Source organism: Miniopterus schreibersii, assembly GCF_964146895.1.
Source record: "Miniopterus schreibersii genome assembly, chromosome: 1".
NCBI classification, from domain to species: domain Eukaryota; kingdom Metazoa; phylum Chordata; class Mammalia; order Chiroptera; family Miniopteridae; genus Miniopterus; species Miniopterus schreibersii.
Genome location: NC_138101.1, coordinates 124440076 through 124467246, shown reverse-complemented (window position 1 = coordinate 124467246; position 27171 = coordinate 124440076). Strand labels below are relative to the sequence as shown.

The 27171-nt window shown below is 37.1% G+C and overlaps 2 protein-coding genes across 5 annotated transcripts in view; one reads left to right on the top strand and one right to left on the bottom strand.

Moving 5' to 3' along the window:
* The window catches only part of LOC308556369 (uncharacterized protein), a 35519-nt gene extending 32692 nt beyond the window's left edge, over positions 1-2827 (bottom strand). For 2 of the 4 annotated variants that reach the window (XM_081135517.1, XM_081135518.1), the window contains exon 1: positions 2329-2459. In XM_081135517.1, the coding sequence (XP_080991643.1) occupies positions 2329-2425 (97 nt within the window). In that variant the 5' untranslated portion in view covers positions 2426-2459. Of the gene's footprint in view, positions 1-2328; positions 2479-2648 lie in introns of those variants that run through there. The other 2 variants (XM_081135519.1, XM_081135516.1) reach the window with 2 other exon arrangements.
* The window catches only part of SRP54 (signal recognition particle 54), a 50732-nt gene continuing 26373 nt past the window's right edge, over positions 2813-27171 (top strand). The window contains exons 1-4 of the mRNA XM_081135505.1: positions 2813-3106; positions 16189-16299; positions 24866-24957; positions 25959-26043. Of these exons, the coding sequence (XP_080991631.1) occupies positions 16222-16299; positions 24866-24957; positions 25959-26043 (255 nt within the window). The 5' untranslated portion in view covers positions 2813-3106; positions 16189-16221. The remainder of the gene's footprint in view (positions 3107-16188; positions 16300-24865; positions 24958-25958; positions 26044-27171) is intronic.

Sequence of the window (27171 nt, the reverse complement as noted above, 5' to 3'; positions counted from 1 at the left end):
CCTTCATTTTAAGCTAAGTGACACTCTCATTTCTTAAAATATTCATGTTAACTGGTGGCTTCTGGTCAAACTGATGAAACAGGTAAACACGGTACCAGAATGCTCCCCTAACCACATCACAATTACAACTAGTCCTGGGCGGTTTGGCTCTGTGGCTAGGGCACTGGTCTGAGGACTGAAGGGTCACAGGTTTGATTCCTGGTTAAGGGCACGTACCTCAGTTATAGGCTCCATCCCCACCCCAGGCAGGGTGTTGTGCTGGAGGAAACCAATCGATATGTCTCTCTCATGTCAATGTTTCTCTCTCTTTTTCTCCTCCCTCCCTTCCAATCTCTCTAAAAATCAATGAAAAAATATCCTCAGGTGAGGATTTAAAGAAACAAACAAACAAACGAACCACTATCATGCCACCTGCAACAGCATGAATGGGCCTAAAGGGCATTGTGCTGAATAAAATAAGACAGAGAAAGACAAATGCCATTTCACTTATATGTGGAATCTAAAAAACAAAATAAATGCACAATCACGACAGGAATAGACTCATTGATACAGAGAACATTTTGACAGTTGCCAGATGGGAGGGGGAAGGGGGTATAGGTGAAAAGGTGAAGGGATTAAGAACAAAATGGAAATGTAAAGTACGGCATATGGAATATAGTCAATAATACTGTAATAACTATGTATGGTGTCAGATGGGGACTAGATTTAATGGGGTGATCACTTCTTCATAAGTTATATAAATGTCTAATCAATGGGACGGACACCTGAAACTAATATAATATTGTATGTCAACTATAATGGAAAAATAAAAAAATATTTAAAAATATTCATGTTAATAAACATTGTTCAGAAACTCAGGTAGTTCTCTAAATTTCCTAACAAACTGCTTGAACTCTGACTACAGGTTCTGCTGGAGAAAGGCAGTGGAAGTGCTTTTAAAAAAAGTAAAAATGTATTTTTTAGCCAGTGAAACTGGGTCTTCCTGTTTACAAAATTATCTTCCAAAACATCCTTTAAACTTTTTCTGATTTTGAAAAATGCAGTTTCATTTTATGCCTCTAAAACTGGCGTTTTAGACTACCAATGGCTCCCAACAACTGAAATCTTGATGGTATGGATTTTTTAACATATGTGCAATTGCCAGAACCAGGCAGTAGATGGCATTTTTGTAGGCACTCAGGACCTTTGTAATGAAAGACCTTGAATTTAGGAATGTAGGAAAAAACCCACACACAAACAAGTGGAAATTGGCACAGTTTAGTAAACAATCGGATAATGATGAATAAAACTGGCAATACAGGATTTAAATGAAGTGCCAGGAGACTCAGCACATTTTCAAAATTCCTATCTTGAATCTTATATGTATGTGAAAATATGAAGCTAAGTCTCTGGTTTTCTCTCCTTTCCAGGCTAAAACCTTACTATCAGATATCCAAGTTAATTTTAATTTGGTATCGTATCTAAAACGATCCCCCCAAACGTGTAATAATAATAATACCCAAACCTATTGATTGACTCTAACATGGCATAGAGAATTCCAGGAAGAAGTCAGGGTTGGAAGTCTAAAATTGGGAGTCATTAGCAAACAGGTATTTCAAGTCAGGAGTCTGGATGAAAATAAACATGGGCATCAACGTTTAGAGGTGTAGAGGCATAGTATGGTTTGGCATACTTCCCAAACAAGCAAAATCCTATTTTCTTATGCCTTCCCCAGGCTTTACTTTGTGTAAAGAGATCGATCCATTGTTCAATAACTAGGCCTAATGATCACATTTCCTCGATTCTAACTCGTGCTTTTTAATATTACTGCTACTAGTTTTGTTAGTTTAAAATCAAAGTTTTTCCCCTCCCCCCAATAAAACTTTTTGATTAAATCAATGGTCCATATTGAGAAAATAAATTCACTTACAGGTGACTTTGCCTGCAGGGTGAAAGTTTCCAGCTCTACAGCCTAAAACTTTCCTTACAAAGTGCTTTTTCACGTAATACGCAACCGGTTGTCAGACGTTTGTAGGAGTAACGGGGGGTGGGGGGGGGGGCAGGGTAAGGGCTACCTGTCTCCTTTTTTCCTTCAGAAAAGTGGTTAGACACAAGGAGCCTCTAGCAGCCTGTCTGAAGTCTGCAGGGCAATCACAAACAACCCAGAGCCTGCACCTAATTCCAAACTGGCTTCTGAACCAGGAAAGGTTTGAGATGTTCCCCCTTCAACCTGACCCGTAGCAGAATAGAGACTCCGTGGAGGGCTTTTGGCCTCATCCTAGGCCCCAAAAGTCAGTCCCCACAGCATATGCTTGCCCCCACCGCCTGCCTCTGGCTCTGGTCGCTTACGGGTAGTTCGCATCCAGTCGAGCAGCGCTGGGAGGTCTGCCGGGGCCACGGTACGAAGCAGTTGCAGCACCGCTCGCCGCGCGGAGCGGAATTCCATGTCGCAGCAGAAAGCAGCGCTGGGGTGGCCGCATTGCGCACGCGCGGACGGAGACCAGTAGCGACGCGACGTCGGACCCAGCGCGGAACACGCCTACCTAGGCTGCGAAAGCCCTAAGCCCCGCCCCCGCCTTGGAGTTGTGCGGCACGCGGGGAATCCCTACACTTAAGCGCACCCTTAATTCTCACCATTCCCCTTAGCTAGCAGTGCTCAGCTTAGTCACCTTTTCTTACGCAGGCTCCTCGAGGCCGAACTTCTTTCCTGATGTCGCCTCCTATCTTAACAACTTTGCTGCCGCACTTGTTGAGCGACAGAAAACGAACGTCAAAAGTCGGTGGGAGCAAAGAAACTTTTCAACATACGCTTCCGATAAACGCACTGAAGGAAAGCTGCGGGTGCCCCGGAAGCGGAAGTGCATCTCCTTGTGAAAGGCTGGACTTTGCGGAGTGGTGACGTTTCCTCATTGGGCGGAAGGTTCGGTGGCTGTCGTCGGTCTTCCAGCTGGTGGGAGTTGGCGTCGCAGTGCTGTGCACCGGGACCCTCGTTTATATTCTTTGGAAAGTCGGTCTGTGGCGTCACACCTGTCTGATCCCGGCTTTCCTCTGATTAATCCCACGGCGTGGGGCCTCGCGAAGGAATTCCTGGCCCCTTCGGGCCACGGCCGTAGCGGTGCCTTTTGCGGTAAGTGTCTGCCTTTTCCCGCCCCAGACCGGCAGCTGGCGGCAACCCCAGTCCTGCTTAGGGGGCTTAGAGACTCCGGAGAGTGTCGACTTGCCTGGCCACCTGCTGTCCTCACCGACACTGCGGTGCCCTGGTCCTTTTTCACCTCATGTCCCCCTATCAGAAGTTTTATTAAAAGATACGCTGTGACCCTTTTAAGCTGACTTCAGATTTACCCGAGCCAAATCACTTGTGTAGGCTATTGCGGGCCTGTCTCTTTGATTTGCTCTCCTGATCAAGAATTTAGATATGACCGCTTCCCAGAAAACCTTTTGACGTGTACCGAATTTTCTATTTTCATGTTCGTTGTACTTAACCACATTGTCCTGCATATAGCAGGCGTTCAATAAGTGAATAAGGAATATCAGTTCAGTGTCAGTGATGACTTAAGATGTACTGATGGCTCGCTGTAGCATTTGACACTACTACCCATCCATTTGGCTTGAAACTCTTTCCCCTATTGGCTTTCTTGATGCTGTTCTCACCCAGTTTTTTCATATGCTTAATTCAACAAAATAGTCACCCATTCTTAGCTCTAGGGATACAGAAATGAAAGACACCAACCCTGTCGTTGAAGAGCTAGCAGTACAGTAAAAGAGAAGCACATAAATATACTCTGTATCTAGATGAGTAATGAGAAACTCTAGTAAGGTATAAAGAGCCACGGAGCTGTGGGAATACAGATGAGATCTACAGGTGATTTGTGACCCTAACTGAGCAAGGTTGCACTTCTAATCTAGCCTCAGCTCCCTCATTACCTAATAAGTTGTTAAGATGATGAAAGATAAGAGGATGTTGATAGTGAAGGAAGTTGTACATGTGTGGGGACAGGGGATATATGGAAACCCTATGTACTTTCTGCTCAATTTGGCTGCGAACCTAAAACTGCTCTAAAAGGAAAGTCTATTAATTAAAATTTAAAAAAGAAAGATACCAGGATTTAAAGATTAAGTAACACTTTTGGTGCAATGCCTACAGTATAGCAGTGGCGCTCCTAAAGGGGAGGTGAAATATTTCCCTGAACCCTCTTTCCCTTGATTTTTTGATAAGGACAATTAGTATTTTCTGACTTAATGTAGTACTATGCAAAAGCATCTTCAAGCTCTCCTTCACACAAATTACTCCTCTAACTCCAGCTGTCTGGAAATTCTTGACCTGTCACTGGAATAGAGTAAGATAACCATAAATAGTAGATTTTTTATTCTTTAAATTGATTTCTTTCTGTATACCTTTGGGGAGGGAAAGGTAATTAGTAAAAGCTTCTATCCCTTTGATTATTCTCAGTCTCAGTTCTCTTTTTAGTTGGCCCTTCGCCATTGCTATAACCCAAATGGCCTTCCACAAATTCTCCTGGAGAGTTCTCATCTCCAACCATGGCTTATAACCCAAATGGCCTTCCACAAATTCTCCTGGAGAGTTCTCATCTCCAACCATGGCTTCTGTGGCATTATCCTTTGTATGCCAACCATTTCCAAATATTTTTCTCTAATTTCTATTTCTAAGTGATACAGTTCTTTAGTTCTGCAAATAACATAGGTCCAAAACCAAATTCCTTATCTCTACCTTCCTTTTTTCTTTTTTCATTATTACATGTTTTAAATACAAAAGCGTATAAAAGCAATGATTTCTAGTGTGTTTTTGAGTTTTGAACCCTTGTTTCTAGTTGAATTTTGTATGATGTTTGTATGTTTAATTTAAAAAGGATAATAAAGTCAACACCTATGTATTCAATATCCAGCTTAAGTAGTAGAACATTACAAATAGCCTTTAAACTCTTTGAACATTTTCTCTGGTAACTCTATAACTTTCAAAACAGCTTCTTCTCTTTTTGTCTTCCACTCATTGGTTTATGGCATCACTTGCCATCTGGTTTTTCAAACTGGAGACCTTAGAGTCATTTTTGCCTTTTGTTTCTCCTTCATTTTCCATAACCATTTGGTCATTAGGTCTATAGATTCTGCTTTACGAATTGGCTCTTGACTCCAGCCTTTCTCTCCATTTTACCTTCTGCTTCCCTAGTTCAAGCCCCATCTCGCCACCAGACTTTTGGAGTATTTGTTAGTGTATGTACTCTCCTTGCTCTCAGGTTTTTCTCGCTCTAATGTATTTGCTACATTGTCTCTAATTTTTAAATGACAGATTTTTTTCATTCTCGTTTCCTTTGAGTGATCATTAACCTTGGCTGCATATCAGTATAACCAGTGAAGTTTTTAAAAATATAGGTGCCTTGTTTTATTCTTCTAATAAAATATTTAGATGAGGCCACTTCGTAGAAATCTTCTGGTGTTACTTTCCTTGGAGATTCTGATTGAGTAATTTTTAGCTGGTAAGTGTTATCTAAAATGTCACTGAAATAACCCATTGCTTATCCCTCCTCCTCTATATGTTCTTTTCAACTTCAAGGCAAACTGTTTCCAAGGAATTCTTTTGACTTTGTTTTAATTTTTTTCTTGCTAAAGTTTGTTTTTCTTGCTAAAGTTTCTTGCATAAGATTGTTTAATGATTGACCTGATAGCCAAAAGTAACATAAAGAAATGATTCCCATTGTTTTTGAGTTATTACCCCTCATTGCTAATTGCATTTTTGGTGTGCCTTTTCTGCTATTAAACTATAAAGTGTTGCAGTGATTTTATTTTTAATATTAAAATGAGTTTTAAAACTTGAAAACAATTTTAATGAAATAAGAGTTTTCTGAGGTGCAAAATTAAGACAATGAAGTTATTGGTGGTGTGATTCATAATTTATCTTTTGAAGTTAACAGTGGAGTCTTATCTGTTAAGTTGATGTAATTTGTGGACTTGGAGTTAGAACTTTTCTCATGCTGGGACAATTCCTGGAGCAAATAGGAGGTACTTAATGAGTGAATAACTAAATAAATACAAGTGGCAACTCTATCTGAACTCCTAATATAATATCACTGTAGTTCTTACAAGAAGCACTTTGAAAAATAATTAATTTTCCCCTTGACTTAGAAATAATACCTACTCATTGCCAAAAATTTGGAAATTACAAAAACATTTTATATATATATATATATATATATATATATAAATTACTAGTAAATACCATCCAGAGATGACAAATTCTATTTTCTAACAGTTTTACTGAAATAAAATTTACATACCATGCAGTTCACCTAAAGTGTACAATTTAGTGGTTTTTAGTTTATTTACAGAGTTGTGCAACCATCACCAGAATCAGTTTTAGAACATTTTTATCACTCCATGAAGAAACCTCATCACCATTAATAATCACTCCTCATTTTCCCCAAACTCCTAAGCCCTGAGCAACTATTAATCCACTTTCCATTTCTTTAAATTTGCTTCTTCTGGATATTTCATATAAATGGAATCGTATAGTGTGTGCTCTTATTGTCACTGTCATTTTTTCATTTAGCATAATGTTTTCAAGATTCATCTATGTTGTAGCATGTATCAGTACTTCATTTCTTTTTATTATCAAGTAATACTCCATTTTATGGATAATACCAGATTTTATTTATCTGCTCATTGGTTGAGGGATATTTGGGTGGTTTCAACTCTTTGGCTAGCATAAATAATGCTGCTAATGACCATTCATGCACACATTTTTGTGTGGATATGTGTCTTACTTTCTCTTGAATGTACTTAGGAGTAGAATTACTGGGTCATATAGTAACTATGTTTAACATTTTGAGGAACTGCCACTGTTTTTCAAAGGGCTGCACCATTTTGCATTCCCACCAGCTGTGTATGCGGGTTCTCCACATTCTCACCAACACTTGTTATTATCTTGTCTTTTTTATTATAGCCATCTTAGTGTGTGTGAAGTGGTATCTGATTGTGCCTTTGTTTCCATTTTCCTGTTGGCTATTGTCATTTTCTGAATATTTGTTTATAGACAAAATGTGGATTATATAATATATGCAGTTTTATATTCTGCCTTTGGGGTTTAAGCATATTTTTATCATTAGCAAGCATATTTACAGAAGAATTTTCCTCATTTCTGCTTCCCTCTTCACTCCCCCCAAAACCGTAATTCTTGAGAAAACTTGCCTAAATTATAAGCATAGAAAATAAAACGTATAGGAATGTATACCAAATTACTATTGGTGGTTATCAGGGGACAAGAGAGATTAGGTTTAGGGAAATTTAATTTTCTACCTTTAATATTTCTGTAATGTTTGAATTTTTACAATGAACATGTATCCTCTTGTAATCACAAAACATAAAGGTCAGTTATTTCCTTGGAGGACTAAATAGAATCAGAATGAAAAAGTATCCCTAAATTTAAGAGTCATAATTAACATTATAATGCTATTCAAATATTATTTTACCCAATAAAATACCTATAGGCCGCTTTGTTAAATAAATTTACTTTTCTCTGGCCCTAGACTATGAATACATGTGCTGTGCAGAATTAAAAATATATACATGTAGTAGTATAATCAGGAAAGCAAGTGTTGGTTTGGGCTTTTGACTAGGTTATAAAAATTTATAATGCAGAAGTGATTTTTCTAAAGATATTACTAATCATCATGTATTTGTATATTTAGTTCTTTAGTCTAATATTGATCCAATAAGTCATTAGGGTTTAAAAGAACTTTTTTGTTTTTTTAAAATCTTCACCTGAGGATATGTTTTTATTGATTTTAGAGAGAGAAGAAGAGAGAGAGAGAAATATCAGTGTGAGAGAGAAGCATCAATCAGTTGCCTCCCGTATGTGCCCCAACCGGGGATTGAACTCACAACCTAGGTATTTGCCCTGACCAGGAATAAAGCTGTAACCTTTGGTATAAGGGATGACACTCCAACCAACTGAGCCACCGGGCCAGGGCTAAAAGTTATTTATAAGGGTTTTTGTTGTATAGTCACATACTACAATTTGGATACGTTCTGAGATATGCATTGTTAGGCAATTTTGTGAATGTGTGAACATCATAAAGTGCACTTACAAACCAGATGGTAAAGCCTATTGCTGCTAGTCTACAAAGCTGTATAGCATGTTACTGTATTGAGCACTGTAGGCAATTATAACACAGTGATAAGTTTTTGTGTATTTAAACATAAAAAAGCTACGGTAAAAATATGATATAGCCCGGCCAGTATGGGTCAGTGGTTGAACACTGACCTATGATCCAGGACATAATGGTTCGATTCCCCATCAGGGCACATGCCCAGGTTACGGGCTTGATCCCCAGTAGGGAGCGTGCAGGATGCAGCCGATCACTGACTCTCTCATCTTTGATGTTTCTGTCTCTCTCTCTCTCTCCCCCTCTCCCTTCCTCTCTCTGAAATCAATAAAGACATTTTTAAAAAAAAGAATAAAAGGTAAAAAATGGTACACTTGCATAGGGCACTTAGCATGAATGGAGCTTGCAGGACTGGAAGTTGCTCTAGTGAGTCAGTGAGTGAGTGGTAAGTGAATGTGAATGTCCACTACTGTAGACTTTATAAACACTGTACGCCAGCATTACCACAGACATGTAAGTAATACATAGCGCAATGACGTTGTGACTGCTGTGATGTCGCTAGGCAATAGGAATTTCTCAGCTCCATTATAATCTCATGGGCTCACCATAGTATGTGTGGTTTGTTGTTGACTGAAACATTATGAGGTGCATGATTGTAATAGGATTTGAAATCTTTATAATTAGGATCTGTTTATATAATCTCAGGTCAGGCAAGGTTCTGGCAAGAATATTTATAATCGCTTGTGTAAAGAAAATTGGTTGTTTGGACACCCCAGCTTCTATTGAATAACAATCAGGTACATGTAACGTGGTTTCTGGGTAATGGAACATGCACTTTAGTAGCATTATTTAGAAAGTTTCCAGTTCAGTCACACTTCAGATAATATAGGGAGAGCGAGTTAGTATCATTCATCACAAAAGGAAGGTAATGGTTAATATAGTAGGCACTTGCAGACAGTTTTATACATGTTGTCTCATTTAATCCTCACAACATCCTTCAGAATAACTACCTTGATAATGGTATTATCTCCATTTTGCAGGTGAGGAAAGTGAGGCTCAGAGAGATTAAGTAACTTTCCCAAAGTAACACAGCCAGTATGTAGCAGAGCTGGGATTTGAATCCAAGTCTGTCAGACTCCAAAGCCCATGCTCTTTCCAGTACTTCATACTGCATCAGGTAAGTATGATACTTGGTCCCGTGCTTGCCTTACTTAGGGCACCCCATACTTGAGCCTATTTCCATCACTTCACTATCCAGCTTCTAGTCAGACTCTGTGTTAGAAGAATGTGTGACTCAGGCCAGGATCAGTTGTACATCTTGATGCTGTAATACTTATCAGTTCTTTCTGGACATTGCAGTTACTCTTTCATGAGGAGGAATGTGCATCTTTGCTTTCAAAATACGATTTTCCTCACTTGTATAGCAAGTAAAAAGTTGTCTCTGGAGTTTGTTTGTCCACAGGGATGTTTAAAGCATCATTCATACTGTACGACCTAAGGCTGTGTAGCCAAGGGACTGTGGGAAGTTATTTTGCTTTTTTTGGTAGGGAATGGCTGTTCCATTCCCTAACCTGCTTATGTCATAAATTTTTGTGGGGGTGGAATGAGATAATAGATGTTAAACTATGTGAAGTACTATACAGTAATCCCTTACCTTTCCGACAGCCCCATCTAAGTACAGATTCCTCTTTTGTGAAATTCTAGTTCACACAGATTTACTTCTATGAATTGTTTTAGTTACCCTAGAGAATTTTGAGTGAGTGTGCTTGAATTATCAGTTACTCCAATTTGAGATACAGGGTTAGCTGTTAACATTAAAAAGATGTTTTTCATTTTAGAGTGCATATTAGAACAAGGTGAAGTTAAATTTTGATCATCATTGTTGAAAGTATTACAGATGTCCCCTTCTTTTCCTCCATTGACCCCCTCTACCCTGCTCCTGCCCCCTCCCCAGGCCTTTACCACACTATTGCCGGTGTCCATGGGTTATACATATATGCATATAAGTTCTTTGGTTAATCTCTTCCCATCCCCCACCCCCTCACCCCTTCCATCTGAGATTTGTCAGTCTGTTGTATGTTTCCATGTCTTTGGATCTATTTTTTTCCCTCAGTTTATTTTGTTTATTAGATTCCACATATAAGTGAGATCACGTGATACTTGTTTTTCTCTGACTGGTGATTTCACATAGTGTAATACTCTCCAGGTCCCTCCATGCTGTCTCAAAGGGTAAGAGATCCATTTTCACAGCTGCATAGTATTCCATGGTATAAATGTCCCACAGCTTTTTTATTCACTCATCTACTGATGGGCACTTGGGCTGTTTCCAGATCTTAGCTATTATAAATAGCACAGCTATGTACATAGGGGTGCATATGTTCTTTCTGATTGGTGTTTTGGGATTCTTAGGATATATTCCCAGAAGTGGGATCACTGGGTCAAATGGCGCTTTTTGAGGAAACTCTATACTGTTTTCCATAGTGGCCGCACTAGTCTGCATTCCCACCAGCAGTGTACAAGGGTGCCCTTTTCTCCACATCCTCGCCAGCACTTGTGTTTGTTGGCAGTTGTGAGGTGATAATCTCATTGTTGTTTTCATTTGCATCTCTTTGATGATTAGTGACTTGAGCATTTTTTCATATATCCCTTGGCCATCTGTATGTCCTCTTTGGAGAAGTGTCTATTTAGGTCCTTTGCCCATTTTTTTTTTTTAATCCTCACCCAAGGATATCACCCAAGGATATTTTTTCCATTGCTTTTTCAGAGAGTGTGGAAGTGGGGGCGGGGGGTGGCGAGAGAAAGGGAAAAATCCATGTGAGAGAGACATATATATTGGTTGCCTCCCACGTGCCCTGACCAGGGCCCAGGGATCGAGTCTGCAACCGAGGTGCATGCCCTTGGCCGGAATTGAACCCTGGACCCTTCAGTCCACAGGGCCCACGCTCTAACCACTGAGCAAAACCCGCTAAGGCTTTTTTTTGCCCATTTTTTTATTGGATTGTTTGTCTTCCTTTTGTTAAATTGTGAGTTCTTTATATATTTTGAAAATTAACCCCTTAACAGATGTATCACTGGCAAATATGTTCTCCCATATTTGCCATTTTGTTGGTTTCTTTTGCTGTGCAGAAGCTTTTTATTTTGATGTAGTCCCATTTCTTTATTTTTTCCTTTGTTTCCCTTGCCTTAGGAGATGTATCAGCAAACATATAGCTATGGGAGATGTCTGGGATTTTGCTGCCTATGGTTTCTTCTAAGATTTTTATGATTTCACGACTTACCTATTTTATGATTTCAAGTCTTTTATCTATTTTGAGTTTATTCTTGTGTATGATGTAAGTTGGTGATCTAGTTTCATTTTTTTGCATGTACCTGTCCAGTTTTCCCAATACCATTTATTGAAGAGTGTGTCTTTACTCCATTGTTTGCTCTTGCCTCCTTTGTCAAATATTGAGCATAATGGCTTGGGTCCATTTCTGGGGTCTCTGTTCTGTTCCATTGATCTATATGCCTGTTCTTGTGCCAGTACCAGGCTGTTTTGATTATAGTGGCTTTGAAATATAACTTGATGTCTGGTATCATGATCCCTCCTACTTTGTTGTTCTTTCTCAAGATTGCTGAGGCTATTCGGGGTCTTTCTTGGTTCCATATAAATTTTTGGAGTATTTGTTCTAGATCTGTTCTAGATGTGTGACATATGCTTTTGGTATTTTAATAGGGATTGCATTGAATCTGTAGATTGCTTTGGGTAGTATGGACATTTTAATGATGTTAATTCTTCCAATCCATGAACACGGTATATTCTTCCATTTGTTTGTATCTTCCTCTCTTTCTTTTTTCAGTGTCCTATAGTTTTCGGAGTACAGGTCTTTTACCTCCTTGGTTAAGTTTATTCCAAGGTATCTTATTTTTGTTGTTACTGCAATGGTAAATGGGATTTTAAAAATTTTCTCTTTCTGAGAGTTCATTATTAGTGTATAAAAATGCCATTGATTTCTGAATGTTAATTTTGTACCTGCTACTTTGCCGAGTTCATTTATTAAATCTAGTAGTTTTCTGGTGGAGTCTTTAGGGTTTTCTATGTACAGTATCATGTCATTGGGGAGTAATGAGTTTCACTTTTCCTTTCCAATTTGGATGCCTTTTATTTTTTCTTCTTCTCTGATCGCTGTGGCTAAGACTTCCAATACTATGTTGAGTAAGAGTGCTAAAAACAGACATCCCTGCCTTGTTCCTGATCTTCAGGGAAATGCTTTTATTTTTTCTTGTTGAGTATGATGTTGGCTGTAGATTTGTAACATATGACCTTTTTTATGTTGAGGTGTGATCCCTGTATTCCCACTTTGCTGAGAGTTTTTATCAAAAATGGGTGCTGGATTTTGTCAAAGGTGAAGTTGATTTTTAAGAATCTTGTTGGAAATTCTTTTTAGGGAAATTCTCAAAAGTTGTAATAAGTAATGGCAAATAAATATTAATTGCACAATATCAATTACTTAGGTCATTGATTTTCTTTGGTGATTTTTTCAATTATAGTTGACATACAATATTAGTTTTAGGTGTACAACATAGTGTGATTTTCAAATAATGGCAAGTGAATGTTAACTGTACAATATCAGTTACCTAGGTCATTGATTATATTCTGAATTGTCATGTTTTCTTCTTTGGTTTATTTTAATGGTCTTTAAAAGATATTTGTAAGGCCTTTCTCATGACTTTGGTTCCCTAGTCTTGCTTTTTCCTTAAGGTCTTAAACACATCATTCAAAAAAAAAAAAGAAAGAAAGAAGCCCGGCTGGGAGTTGCTCAGCAGTTGAGCGTCGACCTGGGATCCAGGCGATCAGGGTTCCATTCCCGGCCAGGGCACATGCCCGGGTTGCGGGCTCCATCAGTGACTCTCTCATCATTGACGTTTCTATCTCTCTCTCTCCCTCTCCTTTCCTCCCTCTGGAAACATATATATATATTTATTTATATATCAATAAAGATATATTTTAAAAACAAAACAAAACAAAAACATATCATTCATTCATAAAGTTCATTTTTGCTGAGGGCTTACTCTATAAGATTGAGGATAGATAAAGCAGCGAGCTCATAGGAGAAAGCAAAAGAAGCAAAAATACCTGGCCTCATGCAGCTTACATTTCAGTTGGAACATACAGACCACAAACAATATAAGTAAATCATGTGTTAGTTGGTACTAGAACAATGAGAGAAAATAAAGGGTCGAGGGTTTGCAATTTTAAACAAGTGATTTGGGAAGATTTTATTGAGAAATTGCATCTGGACAGCAGTCAGGGAGATGAGGGAGGGAGCTATATTGTCAGCCAAGGAAAGAATATGCCAGCTAGTACTAAGGCCCTGAGGTGGAAATGTGCAGTATCAACAGGAGGGTCAGAATGATTACTAGATAGATAGACAGGTAGATAGATGATGATAGATAGATGATAGATAGATGATATAGATATAGAGAGTATTTGGGAGTGCCTTACATTCCATTCATTCTGAGGACTTTCCCTCTGCATGAAATGGGAAGTTGTTGAGTTTCTGAACAGAATTCTAACAACAGAGTTTTCAGAAGTATGTCTTTGGAAATTGCAGAGGCAGCACTGTATAAGTAAAAGATATTAAATATTATTATTTTACAAGTGCAGATTTTTATAATCTGGCAAATATATTTAAAAATTTGCTGCCAATAAGTACTTACATAAGGAAGAATGTGTTGGGAAACTTCACAGAAGTATTTTTTATTTTAAAAGAGCCAGTCAACATGGGAAAATAGGTTTATTTTTAAGAGTTAACTTGTATAGCTTTTTTAAATGGGGGATAATCTCTTATGACATGATCTTTAAAAAAGTTAATTGTGATGTCATAATTAGGATTATGTCACTCGTGGTAATGCAGTGGTAAAGGGGATGAACTGAAACATCTGAATCTTATTTCTTAACCTGTAGAATACATGTTTACTTGAGCAATAATAATGTAATGTAATGTGTATGGGATAAGAAATAAAAAGTTTTGCATCTTTTCTATGAAGCAGTTGCTCTTTCAAGTTAAGTAGCCATGTAACTGTAAAAAATTTATGGTAAGCACATTTTTTCAGTTCCATCAAGTGTTGGTAGTAATTTTTAGCTTCCAAATTATGAAATTTTACCTCAGTGGAAGGGTGGTGTTTAACTTAGAGTTCAGCCTGGAATGTCTTTGCCAGTGATTGGTCCTTGAGTGCATTTTCCCTTTCTTTTGACACCCCTCATCTCTCCACTTTCCCTGTATTGAATGAATCAGCTCTTTTTTCCCCTCTTGTTTCTCTTATTTTTAATCTCCTGTATGCTGTATAGATAGGATCTAGTCGAGGTAATCTTGGTTGACTAAATTAGACTAAATTCGTTTGGAAGAGTTACCAAAACAGTTGTTTTGAACAACAGTTGTTTTGAGCCAATATTGCTATATTGGACAATTGATATTTCTTAACTTAGTTCTTTAGAGCTTTTTATAATTTGTATTTCCTTTAAATTATACATAGCCCTCTGTCCTGACCAGAATGTTTTATTTACTGTCCCCCAAATAATACTCAATAATCTATAAGTTCAGTGCATATATATTGTTTAAGTATGTCCCAGGCTTTTTCCATGTCTCCATTTCTGGTTGTGCCATTTCACCTTCTTCAGATTACCTTTGTCCTCTTCTCCACCTATACAAATTCTACGCATATTTCAGGATCAAATTCATATTCAGCCTTTTCAATAAAGCCTATTCTGTGTACTTGAGCCTGTTTTTTCTTCCTTTGAATTTTTACAGAAGTAATCAATCATTGGCAGTTGACCATAAACTTTTATTGCTAGCTTTGAACTCATACTTTATTGGTGTTAGTCAAGGCTCTCCACAGAAACAAACTCAATAGGATGTGTGTATGTCTGTACACATATATAAAAATAGACTTATTATGGGAATTGGCTCATATGATCATGGAGGCTGAGAGTCACAAGATCCACAGGGTGAGTCAACAAGATGGAGGCTCAGGAGAGCCAAGCCAGTGGTGTAATTCCAGTCTGAAGTCCGGCAGGCTTGGGACCTAGGATGTTTCACTTTGAGTCCGAAGGCAGGAAAAAGCCAATGCCCACTATGAAGACAGTCAGGCAAAAGGGATTCTCTCTTAATATTTAATTTATTTTGCTGTTCATTTATGTGCCTTGTCTTGCCAGCTAGGAGATAAGCAACTTGAGGGCAGGGACACTGAGTCACATTTGCTTGTTTATCATCCATGAGTCTTTGCATGCTGACTTAATGTGTACTGGGTACATCTACACACTTTATAAAACCATTAACATTTTAGAGCTGGAACGAGCCTTTGAGGTTATCTTGGTTTAGAGTTGGGGAATCAAGAACAGCTTTAAAATAGGGAGATTAATAGTATATCACTTTTCTTGGTTGTTACAATATGTAATATTGTCACATTATTACAATTAATAATATACCACTTTTCTTGATTGTTATAATGTAATGTGTATGAAAAGTTTGATTTATTAAATAAAATTTTTGATTTCTATGGGGAATTTTGTTGTCTTTTTTTGTATGTGTGTGTGTTTGGGGTTTTTTGTTTTGGGTTTTTTTGGGGGGGTTTTTTGCTTAAATTATGAATCAAAATAGTTTTTTAAAAGCCCTTCAATTTGGTAAATTAGACGATATTCCTCCCCCTTTTTTTTAACTTTTTCTTTCATTTTTCTTTCTCTTTTCATTTAAAAATGTACATGATACGTCAGTTACTCATATTCACAAGTATGTCCAAAATAAGAATAGGTTTAATTTGCAATCATGTCATTATTTCCTCAAAAATTATCTGACATGTTAAATATACTGATTCATATAGACTATTCTAATTAGGTGTTCAAACATAAGGCATCACAACCAAGTGACAGCTTTAGCTTTGGACATGACTGTATTGAAGCTGCAGTTTGAAGCTATAGGAATTGAAGTTATAGTACTTAAACAGTAGAGTACTTTAATTTGAATGTAAATACTCTGCTTTAGAAGTCTACAATTGTGGGAACTGGTATTGATTGTTTTCAAGTGTTTTGATTTAATTTTTTTTTCCTTCCTAGATTTTCTTGTAATCACGTCTTACAGCCTCCAAGATGGTATTAGCAGACCTTGGAAGAAAAATAACATCAGCATTACGCTCGTTGAGCAATGCCACCATTATCAATGAAGAGGTATGTAAAATATGTGAAATATATGCACATCATCCCTAGCATTGGGGAGATGGATTATTAGTAATATCTATCTTTATGTTGATCTTGATGTTGATTTAATACATGTAGATAAAAATCTAAAATGGATGTAATAGATAGTGGTTTTTTATTGAGAGATGACTATCTTCCTATTAATTTCAAGTTTATTTAAAGAATTACAATAGAATAAAACTTTAACTTATATGTAAAAATGACATACATTTTATATATTGAAAATGGCTTAGGTTTGGAAATATACTTTTGCTTTGTCTCTTGACATAGGCCTGAAATTTCATTATCCTGCTTCTTTCTTGGCGAGGCATGTGTGTACCTGACCTTTTCTCCTCAACATTTATTTAGCATTCTTAGATAAGACTAGTATTTTTATCTTGGCTACTTTGATTTATTTTCTCTGAAGTTCTCATTCATTTTTATGGGAATCAAACCTGCAACATTTTGGTGTACAGGACGACACCCCAGCCAACTGAGCCCCACCCAGCCAGGGCAATTTTTTGAAGATTTTGAAAGCTGACTCCTTGTATGGTATCTGAAATACTCTTCTTCCTGGCCTTATTTAAGATTTTTCTTTCTCCCATTTTTCCCTACACATTGTATTTTAATGGTTTGTTAATTGAAAAAAGATGATTATAATCCACAAGAGAACTATATTTTGTGGTACCAGTGGAAAAGTACTGAATTTGGTTTTGGAAGACCGTATTTACCATTCTACTTAGTAGCTGTATGATAGAAATTTGGGCAAGTCAACTTCAGCTTCCTTAATGTACAAAATGAGGAAATAGTGTTTACCTTACAAGATGGTTTTAAGAATCAAATTAAATAATAGATAAAAAGTACTTTCTAACTTGGAAGTTTGAAAAAAATTCTAATGTAGAATATGATGTCAACACAGTAAGCTAATGCTATTAAATAGTTTTGGGATCATCTTTGAGCTCAGCTAGTTCAGCCTCTCATTTAATAACAGAAAGTCAGTTTCACATGTTTATTTATTGGAAGAACCAGAATTAGAATCTTTTCTCTAATTGCTCATCCAGGCCTTTATTTTTTTTTAATTAAATATATCGGGGTAACATTGGTTAATAAAATTATAAATGTTTCAGGTATACAACTCTATAATACATTAACTGTATATTGTATTGTGTGTTCACCACCTCAAGTCAAGTCTTCCATCACCATTTATCCTCAGCCCTTTCCCACTGGTAATCACCATATTGTTGTCTGTGTCTGTTGAGTTTTTTGGGGTTTTTTGCTTGATCCCATCACCTTTTTCACCCAGCCCTCAACCCCATTCCCCCCTGACAGCTGTCAGCCTGTTCTTTGTATTTATGAGTGTGCTTCTATTTTGCTTGTTGGTTTTGTTCATTACATTCCACATATAAGTAAAATCATATGATACTTGTCTTTCTCTGACTGGCTTATTTCCACTTAGCATAATACTCTCCAGGTCCATCCATGCTGTCACAAATGGTAAGATTTCTTTCTTTTCTACGGCCAAGTAGTAGTCTGTTGTGTGAATGTACCACAGAGTTTTTATTCACTCATCTATTGATGGGTACTTGGGCTATTTCCAAATCTTGGCTTTTGTAAATAATGCTGCAGTGAACATAGGAGTGCTTATATTCTTCCGAATCAATTTCTCAGGTTTCTTCAGATATATTCCCAGGAGTGGAATTGCTGGGTCTTAGGCAGTTTCAGTTTTAAATTTTGTTGTTGTTGTTGACACTATTACAGGTATCTCCCATTTTCCTCCCTTTTGCCCACCTCTGCCCAGCCCTCACCCCCCCTCCCCTGACCTTCATCACACTGTTGTTTTATGTCCGTGGGCTATCCATATATATTCTTTGGCTAATCTCTTCACCTTCTTTTATCCAATCCCTCCCAATTCCCTTCCTTATGACATTTGTCAATCTGTTTCATGTGTTTATGTCTCTGGTTATATTTTGTTCCTCAGTTTATTTTATTCATTAGATTCCATATATTAATGAGATCATATGGTATTTGTCTTTCCCTGACTGGTTTATTTGGCTTAGCATAATAATCTCCAGATCTATGCATGCTGTCGTAAAGGGTAAGAGATCCTTCTTTTTTACAGCTGCATAGTATTCCATGGTGTGAATGTACCACAGCTTTTTAATCCACTCATCTACTGATGGGCACTTGGGCTGTCTCTAGATCTTAGCTATTGTAAATTGGGCTGCTATGAACATAGGAGTGCATAAGTTCTTTCTAATTGGTGTTTCAAGATTCTTAGGATATATTCCCAGAGGTAGAATCTCTGGGTCAAATGACATTTCCATTTTTAATTTTCTGAGGTAATTCTATGTGGTTTCCACAGTGGTGACACCAATCTACATTCCCACCAACAGTGCATGAGGGTTCCCTTTTCTCCACGTCCTCACCAACACTTGCTGTTTGCTGACTTATTGATAGTAGCCATTCTGACAAATGTGAGATAATATTTCATTGTGGTTTTAATTTGCATTTTTTTAAAATAAGTTCATGTTCTAGTGTTTTTTGTTTGGTTTTGTTTTGTTTTTAAATATATTTTTATTTATTTCAGAGAGAGGAAGGGAGAAGGAGAGAGAGAGACAGAAACATCAATGATGAGTCATCGATCGAGCCCCCATCCCGGGCATGTGCCCTGACCAGGAATCGAACCCTGATCGCCTGGATCCTAGGTCGATGCTCAACTGCTGAGCCATGCCTGGCCGGGCTAATTTGCATTTTTTTGTTGATTAGTGACATTGAGCATCTTTTCATATGTTTATTTCCCATATATCTATATGTCCTCTTTGGAGGAGTTTCTGTTCAGATCCTTTTGCCCATTTTTTAATTGGATTGTTTGGGTTTTTTGGTGTTGAGTTTTATAAGTTCTTTATAAATTTTGGACATTAACCCCTGATCAGATGTATCATTGGTAAATATGTTCTCCCATTCGGTGGGTTGTCTTTTCATTTTGTTGGTAGTTTCCTTTGCTGTGCAGACCCTTTTTAGTTTAATGTAGTCCCATTTGTTTATTCTTTTGTTTCCCTTGCCTAAGGCAGTATATCAGGAAAAGTATTGCTACAAGAAATGCCTAAGATTTTACTGCCTATGATTTTTCCTAGGATTTTTATGGTTTTGAGTCTAACATTTAGGTCTTTAATCCATTTTTTAAAAATTTATTATTGAGAGTATTACAGATGTCCCCCATTTCCCCCTCCCTCTGTCCCCCTCCTCCCATCTCCCACCCCACCCCACCCCACCCCACGCCTTCACCTGTCTATTGTCTGTGTCCATGGGCTATTCATATATGCTTATAAGTTCTTTGGTTAATCTCTTCCCATCCTCCTTCCCGATTTCTCTCTGAGATCTGTCAGTCTGTTTCATGCTTCCATGTCTGTGGTCCTCTTATTTTGTTCTTTAGATTCCACATATAAGTGAGATGACGTGATATTTGTCTTTCTCTGACTAGCTTATTTCGCTTAGCATAGTATTCTCCAGGTTCATCCATGCTGTCCCAAAGGGGAAGAGATTCATCTTTTTTACAGCTGCATAGTATTCCGTGGTGTAAATGTCCCACAACTTTTTTATCCACTCATCTATTGATGGGCACTTGGGCTGTTTCCAGATCTTAGCTATTGTAAATAGTGCTGCTGTGAACATAGGGGGGCATAAAGTCTTTCCAATTGGTGTTTCAAGATTCTTAGGATATATTCATAGAAATGGAATCATTGGGTCAAAAGGCAGTTCCATTTTTAATTTTTTGAGGAACCTCCATACTGTTTTCTATAGTGGCTGCACCATTCTGCATTCTCACCAGCAGTGTACTAGGGTTCCCCCTTCTCCCCATCTCGACCATCACCTATCATTTGTTGATTTAATGATGGTAGCCATTCTAACAGGTGTGAGGTGATACCTCATTGTCGTTTTAATTTGCATCTCCCTGATGATTAGTGACTTTGAGCATTTTTTCATATCTCTTGGCCATCTATATGTACTCTTTGGAGATGTATCTATTCAGGTCCTTTACCCATTTTTTTCTTTTTTTTAATCTTCACCCAAGGATATTTTTTCCATTGCTTTTCAGAGAGAGTGGAAAGGGGGGGGGGGGGAGAGACACACACACATAGATGTGAGAGAGACACATTGATTGGTTGCCTTCCACATGAGCCCTGATTGGGGATGGGGATCGAGCCTGCAACCAAGATATGTGTCCTTGACCAGAATCAAACCTGGGACCCTTCAGTCCAAGATCCAACGCTCTAACCACTGAACCAAACTAGCTATGTCCCTTTGCCCATTCTTTAATTGGATTATTTGTCTTCCTCATGTTGAGTTGTATGAGTTCTTTGCATATTTTGGAAATTAACCCCTGATCAGATGTATCTTTGGCAAATATGTTCTGCCATACTGTCAGTTCCCTTTGGATTTTGAGGAAGATTTCTTTTGCTGTGCAGAAGTTTTTTTGTTTGATGTAGTCCCATTTGTTTATTTTTTCCTTTGTTTCTCTTGCCCTAGGAGATGTATCAGTGAAAATTCCACTACGTGAGATGTCTGTGATTTTACTGCCTTTGTTTTCTTCCAGGATTTTTATGGTTTTGTGACTTACATTTAAGTCTTTAATCCATTATTCTTCTGTGGAGTAAGTTGGTGGTCTAGTTTCATTTTTTTTTTGCATGTACCTGTCCAGTTTTCTCAACACTATTTATTGAATAGACTATCTTTATCCCATTATATGCTCTTGCCTTCTTGGTCAAATATTAATTGACCATAAAGGCTTGGTTTATTTCTGGGCTCTCTATTCTGTTCCATTGATCTATATGTCTTTTTTTATGCCAGTACCATGCTGTTTTGATTACTATGGGCTTGTAGTATGGTTTGATATCAGGTAGTGTGATTCCTCCAACTTTGTTCTTCTTTCTCAAGATTGCTGTCGCTATTTGGGGTCTTTGTGTTTCCATATAAATTTTTGGAATATTTGTTCTAGTTCTGTGAACTATGCCATTGGCATTGTGATAGGAATTGTGTTGAATCTATAGATTGCTTTGGGTGGTATTGATATTTTAATGATGCTAATTTTTTCTATCCATGAACACAGTATATAATTGCACTTATTTGTGTCTTCTTGAGTTTCTTTCTTCAGTGTCTTATAATTTTCTGAGTACAGGTATTTTACATCCTTGGTTAAATTTATTCCAAGGTGTGTGGGTTTTTTTAAGCAATTGTGAATGGGGTTGTTTTTTTAGTTTCTGTTTCTGATAGTTCATTATTGGTGTATAAAAATGTAACTGATTTCGGATATTTATTTTGTATCCTGCTACTTCACTGAATTCATTTCTTAGTTCTCGTAGTTTTTGGTTGGAATCTTCAGGGTTCTCTATATACAGTATCATGTCATCTGAAAATAGTGACAGTTGTACTTTTTAAAAAAATAATATTTATTTATTCATTCATTCATTCATTCATTCATTGTTAATCCTCACCCAAGGATATTTTTTCCATTGATTTAAAAAAAAAAAAAAATGTATCTTTATTGATTTCAGAGAGAGGAAGTGAGAGATAGAAACATCAATGATGAGAGAGTCATTGATTGGCTGGCTCCTGCATGCCCTCCACTGGGGATCAAGCCCACAACCCGGGCATGTGACCTGACTGGGGATCGAACCTTGATCTCCTGGATCATAGGTCAGTGCTCAACTGCTGAGCCACGCCGGTGGGGCTTTTCCATTGATTTTTAGAGAGAGTAGAATTGAGGGAAGTAGGGGAGAGAGAGAGCAAAACATCATTGTTAGAGAGACACATTGATTGGTTGCCTCCTGTACACACCCCAACGATGGCTAGGGATCAAACCTGCAACCCAATTGCCCTTGACCGGGAATTGCCCTTGACCTTCAGTGGGTGGGCCCACACTCTAACCACGGAGCCACATCAGCTAGGGCAACAGTTTTACTTCCTCCTTTCTAATTTGGATACCTTTTATTTCTTCTTCTTGTCTGATTGCTGGGGTTAGGACTTCGCTGGACTGTGTTGAATAAGAGTGTTGAATGTGCTCATACCTGTCTTGTTCCCAGTCTTAAGGGAAACTCTTGTATTTTTTGCCCATTGAGTATGATGTTCGCTGTGGATTTACCATCTGTGGCCTTTACTATGTTGAGGTATGTTCCCTCTATTCCCACTTTGCCGAGTTTTTATCATAAATGGGTGCTGGATTTTATCAAATGCTTTTTCTGCATCTGTTGATATGATCATGAGGTTTTTATCCTTCATTTTGCTTATGTGATGTATCACATTTATTGATTTGCAGATATTGTACCAATCTTGCATCCCCCAAATAAATCCAACTTGACCATTGTATATGACCTTTTTAATGTATTGCTGTATCCAGTTTGCTAGTGTTTTGTTCAGGATTTTAGCATCTATAGTTCATCAGGTATATCAGCCTATAATTTTCTTTCTTTGTGTCTTTATTGGTTTTGGAATTAGGATAATGCTGGGTTCATAAAATGAGCTTGGGAACCTTCCCGCCTCTTGAATGTTTTGGAATAATTTGAGAAGGATAGGTGTTAGTTCTCCTTTGAATGTTTGGTAAGATTCACCTGTGAAGCCATCTGGTCCAGGGCTTTTGTTTGCTGGGAGTTTTTTGATTACTGCTTCAATTTCTCTAGTTGTAATCTGTCTGAGGTTCTTTGATTCTTCCTGACTCAGTTTTGGAACAAAAGTATGTATTTAGGAATTTATCCATTTTGTCCAGGTTTTCCAAATTATTGGCATATAGTTGTTCATAATATTTTCTTATAATTCTTTGTATTTCTTTGGTGTCAGTTGTTACTTCTCCTTTTTCATTTTTGATTTTATTCATTTGAGTCTTCTCTCTTTTTTTCCTGATGAGTCTGGTTAAAAGTTTGCCAATCTTTTTTATCTTTTCAAAGAACCAGCTCTTGATTTCATTGATCTTTTATATTGGTGTTTTAGACTCTATTTTGTTTATTTCTGATCTTCATTATTTTCTTCCTTCAACTCATTTTGGGCTTTGTTGTTCTTTTTCAGGTTCCTTTAAGTGTAAAGTTAGATTGTTTATTTGAGCTTTTTCTTGTTTCTTGAGATAGGCCTGTAATGTTACGAATTTCCCTATTAGGACTACTTTCACTGTGTCCATAGATTTTGGGTTGTTGTGTTCTCATTTTCTTTTGTTTCAAAGTATCTTTTGATTTCTTCCTTGATCTCATTGTTAACCCAGTCATTGTTTAGTAACATGTTATTTAGCTTCCATGTCTTTGTGTGTTTTCAGTTTTTTTCTTGTGATTGATTTCTATGATCAAAGAAGATGCTTGATAGGATTTCAGTCTTCTTAATTTTTTGAGATTTGTTTTATGTGTTAACACATGGTCTATCCTAGAAAATGTTCCATGTGCACTTGAAAAGAATGTATATTCTGCTGCTTTGGGGTGAAATATTCTGAAGGTATCAGTGAAATCCATCTGATCTAGTGTGTCATTTAAAGCCACCATATCCTTGTTTATTTTCTGTCTGGAAGATCTATCCATTGATGTCAATAGGGTGTTAAAATCCCCTTCTATGACTGTATTACTGTCCATCTTTCCCTTTATGCCCATCAAGATCTGCTTTATATATTTAGGTGCTCCTGTGTTGGGTGCACAAATGCTTACAAGGGTTATATCCCTGCCCTCATAGAGCTTACCTTCTAGTGTGTAAACACTTATTTACATGAGCAGCAAAAGCCTCATCTTTTCTTTTTTTTTTCATGAATCCTCACCCAAGGATATTTTTGCCATTGATTTTTAGAGAGTGGAAGGGAGGGAGGGAGTTGGGGGAGAGAGGAAGAAACATCAGTGTGAGAGAGACACATCGGTTGGTTGTCTTCCTTACACACCCTTGACCAGGCATCGAACCCATGACCTTCCATGAGTGGGCCAATGCTCTAACAACTGAGTGCACCACCAGGGCTCATCTTTCCTTAAGCCTTTATTAGTTTATAGTCTTCTAATCACAGTGCCTTGCCACTTAACAAATATGTGTTGATAGTGAGTTGTTAATGTAGGATAGTTTCCTTTTCACTTTGTTCCTCTGCTCTGAGCGGAAATAGTAAGACTGTTAGGTCGGACTGGGTCATTTTCTTTTGTTACATTTTCCTCCATGGTAATCCAGTTAAATAGATATTGTGAATATAAAGTGTTGTGTATTAGCAAAGGGGAGGTGTTCAGTGACAGAAAATTTCATTGGCAACACTATTGTGTAGTACCTTTCTTTGGCTTGTATATTGTCTTTATTATTGCTTTAATATAGGAATAAAATTGTAAGTAATACTTAGTTGAATAAAAGTAAATAGAATGTCTTATTTTGACAAGATGACTAGACATTTAATAAGATTATCTCTTTAAGGCTAACAAAACTTTTTGTTCCCCCAATAGTGTATTATTGTTTTCATTTAGCTATGGTCGTATATGATGACTGATCAACCATTGTTTTTATATGACTGAAAAGGAAATGATACACTGAGCATTTTCAATTTGTATTTATTTATTTGCAGGTATTAAATGCTATGCTAAAAGAAGTATGTACAGCATTATTGGAAGCAGATGTTAATATTAAACTAGTGAAACAACTAAGAGAAAATGTAAAGTAAGTTCAATTAATTAGGTAATAAAACAGGCAAAACTAAATTTAGTTTACTGGGATGAAGAGCTAACTAGAAAAGTCTGCTGTATCACAAAATGTTTCTGCTGTACAGTACTAGAAAAGAACAGAACTCATATGTTGGAAGATTGCGTGTATAGTATGTTTTCATAATGTTCAAGGAATAAACTACATCTGGCTTTCATTTATTTATGGATTTCTTTCCATCTTCCTACTGCATTTGAATGGATTCGATCATATACTAGTAGTATTTTAATATAAAACCTTATAACAATTCAGATTCTTTATGGAGGAGTGGTGCCATTTTGTCCTCTTCAGGCTTCAGATGCCATTAATAAGTCTTCTTCATTATTGGAGAATTGTCTTCTCTTTTGTTTTCATTTTGGTTTCTTTGTCCAAATTTGAATGAAGGAGTGATGTGTCTGGTCTCAGTTATTGTGTTCATTGGGAGGGGTACTGACTGGGGTAGGGCATGTAGAGTAAAGTAAGCAAGTCAGTTACCTGCTTGGATCCTAGCCCTTGATATACACAGGCCATTCCTCCTTTTCATATTACCAGACTGGGTAATAAATGTAGAACTGCTAGCGTTTAAGCATGTAGGACTAGAGAAAGTAGTGTTATTTTCTGCTAGGTTTAAAGATATCTAAAGTATATATGCTGCAAAAATAAATAAATAAATCATATATGCTTCAAGAAAAATAAATAAAATTAATACTCTCCAGTGATATGAAGACAAATTAATATTTAGATTAAAAAAAAAAGCCTTCCAAAACTAACCAAAGTTTTGCATCTACTATTTCATGATACATTCTGGTACATTCTTTGTGGTATAGGCTTTTGAATCTGTAGTAATTATAAGTATGTTAATTAGAAGGCTATTAATATGAATGACTGAATATTTTTACATTCTTTGGGGCAGAAACTTCTTTTTAGAGTGTCTTAACTGGCTTTTCTCCTTCCTACCCCCAAATACCATCATCATGAAGGTCTGCTATTGATCTTGAGGAGATGGCATCTGGTCTTAACAAAAGAAAAATGATTCAGCATGCTGTATTTAAAGAACTTGTGAAGGTAAAAAGTATATCAAGATTCTGCTATAGACTCAATGGGTAAAAATGTATTAGCACTGCAAACAAGAATACTATTTTAGAATACTTTTTAATATTTTTATAGACTGTTCATCTATATTAAAAGTATTAATTGAGGATTATTAACTTTTCTGAAGTGGCCTATTTTTATTATAAGCTTTTCTGAATACAAAATTTTGAGTACAGATATGAAGTCCAGTACTATTCCTGCAAAAAATGCCGAAGTCATGTTACAAACAGTCAATGTCAAGTTTTGCCTATCGCAGGTCCTACTTTTGTATAGAAAGTCACTCTGGGCAAATATTCTTTTCTACATTCTTCATTGTATACAGAATTCCCTTTAAAAAGACCAAATATTCACACTCTTGCCTAGATATGAGCAATTTTGATTTAGTGAAGTTTTATTTTGCATGTAAGAAGTATAACCTATTACCCTGCCTCACCTTAGAACTGATATTGCAGCTGCTATCATGAAAATTATGGCGAAAATCTTCAGAGCTTTAAAAAATATGTATGGGGTCTAATGGTGGGGGCGTGGAAAGAAGGAACTAAAGCCCCCCCCTTTTTTTTAAAGGAGGAACAGATGTCTGCTAGTGATCTCCTAGTGTTTTTCACTATGTGTGTGATTAGTTTCATTTACTCCTTTGGTTCCTACAGGCTGATTAGTACTTTGCAAAAGTCTAGTTATCTCAGATGGCTATGTCATTTCAATTTAGTCCTGTATACTAATTAATAAAAAAGGAAATTCAGAGAGAAGGGATCAGAGTACTTGTCCAGTCATACTTCTTATTTGCAGTTGAGAAAATAAGACAGCCAGTTAGTGGCAGACCCAGGTCTGATCTCCAAATTCCCTTTGCAGCACTGCTCACATTATTTCCAGATTGCTTTTCATCTAGCACCTAAGGTGAGCACAGAGTGAATAAAAATTGTTATTTTTAGGGATTGGCATCTATAGGCAATTCTGGAGCATCAAGTGCTTTGTTAAGAAGCATTTATTGAGTATCTGCCTTATTCTAGGCAGTGTGCCAAATGCTGATGATAACAGAGATGAGTAAGACTGGTCCTTATACTTAGAAGCTTATGGTCCAGAGCAGTGGTGTACAATGTAAGG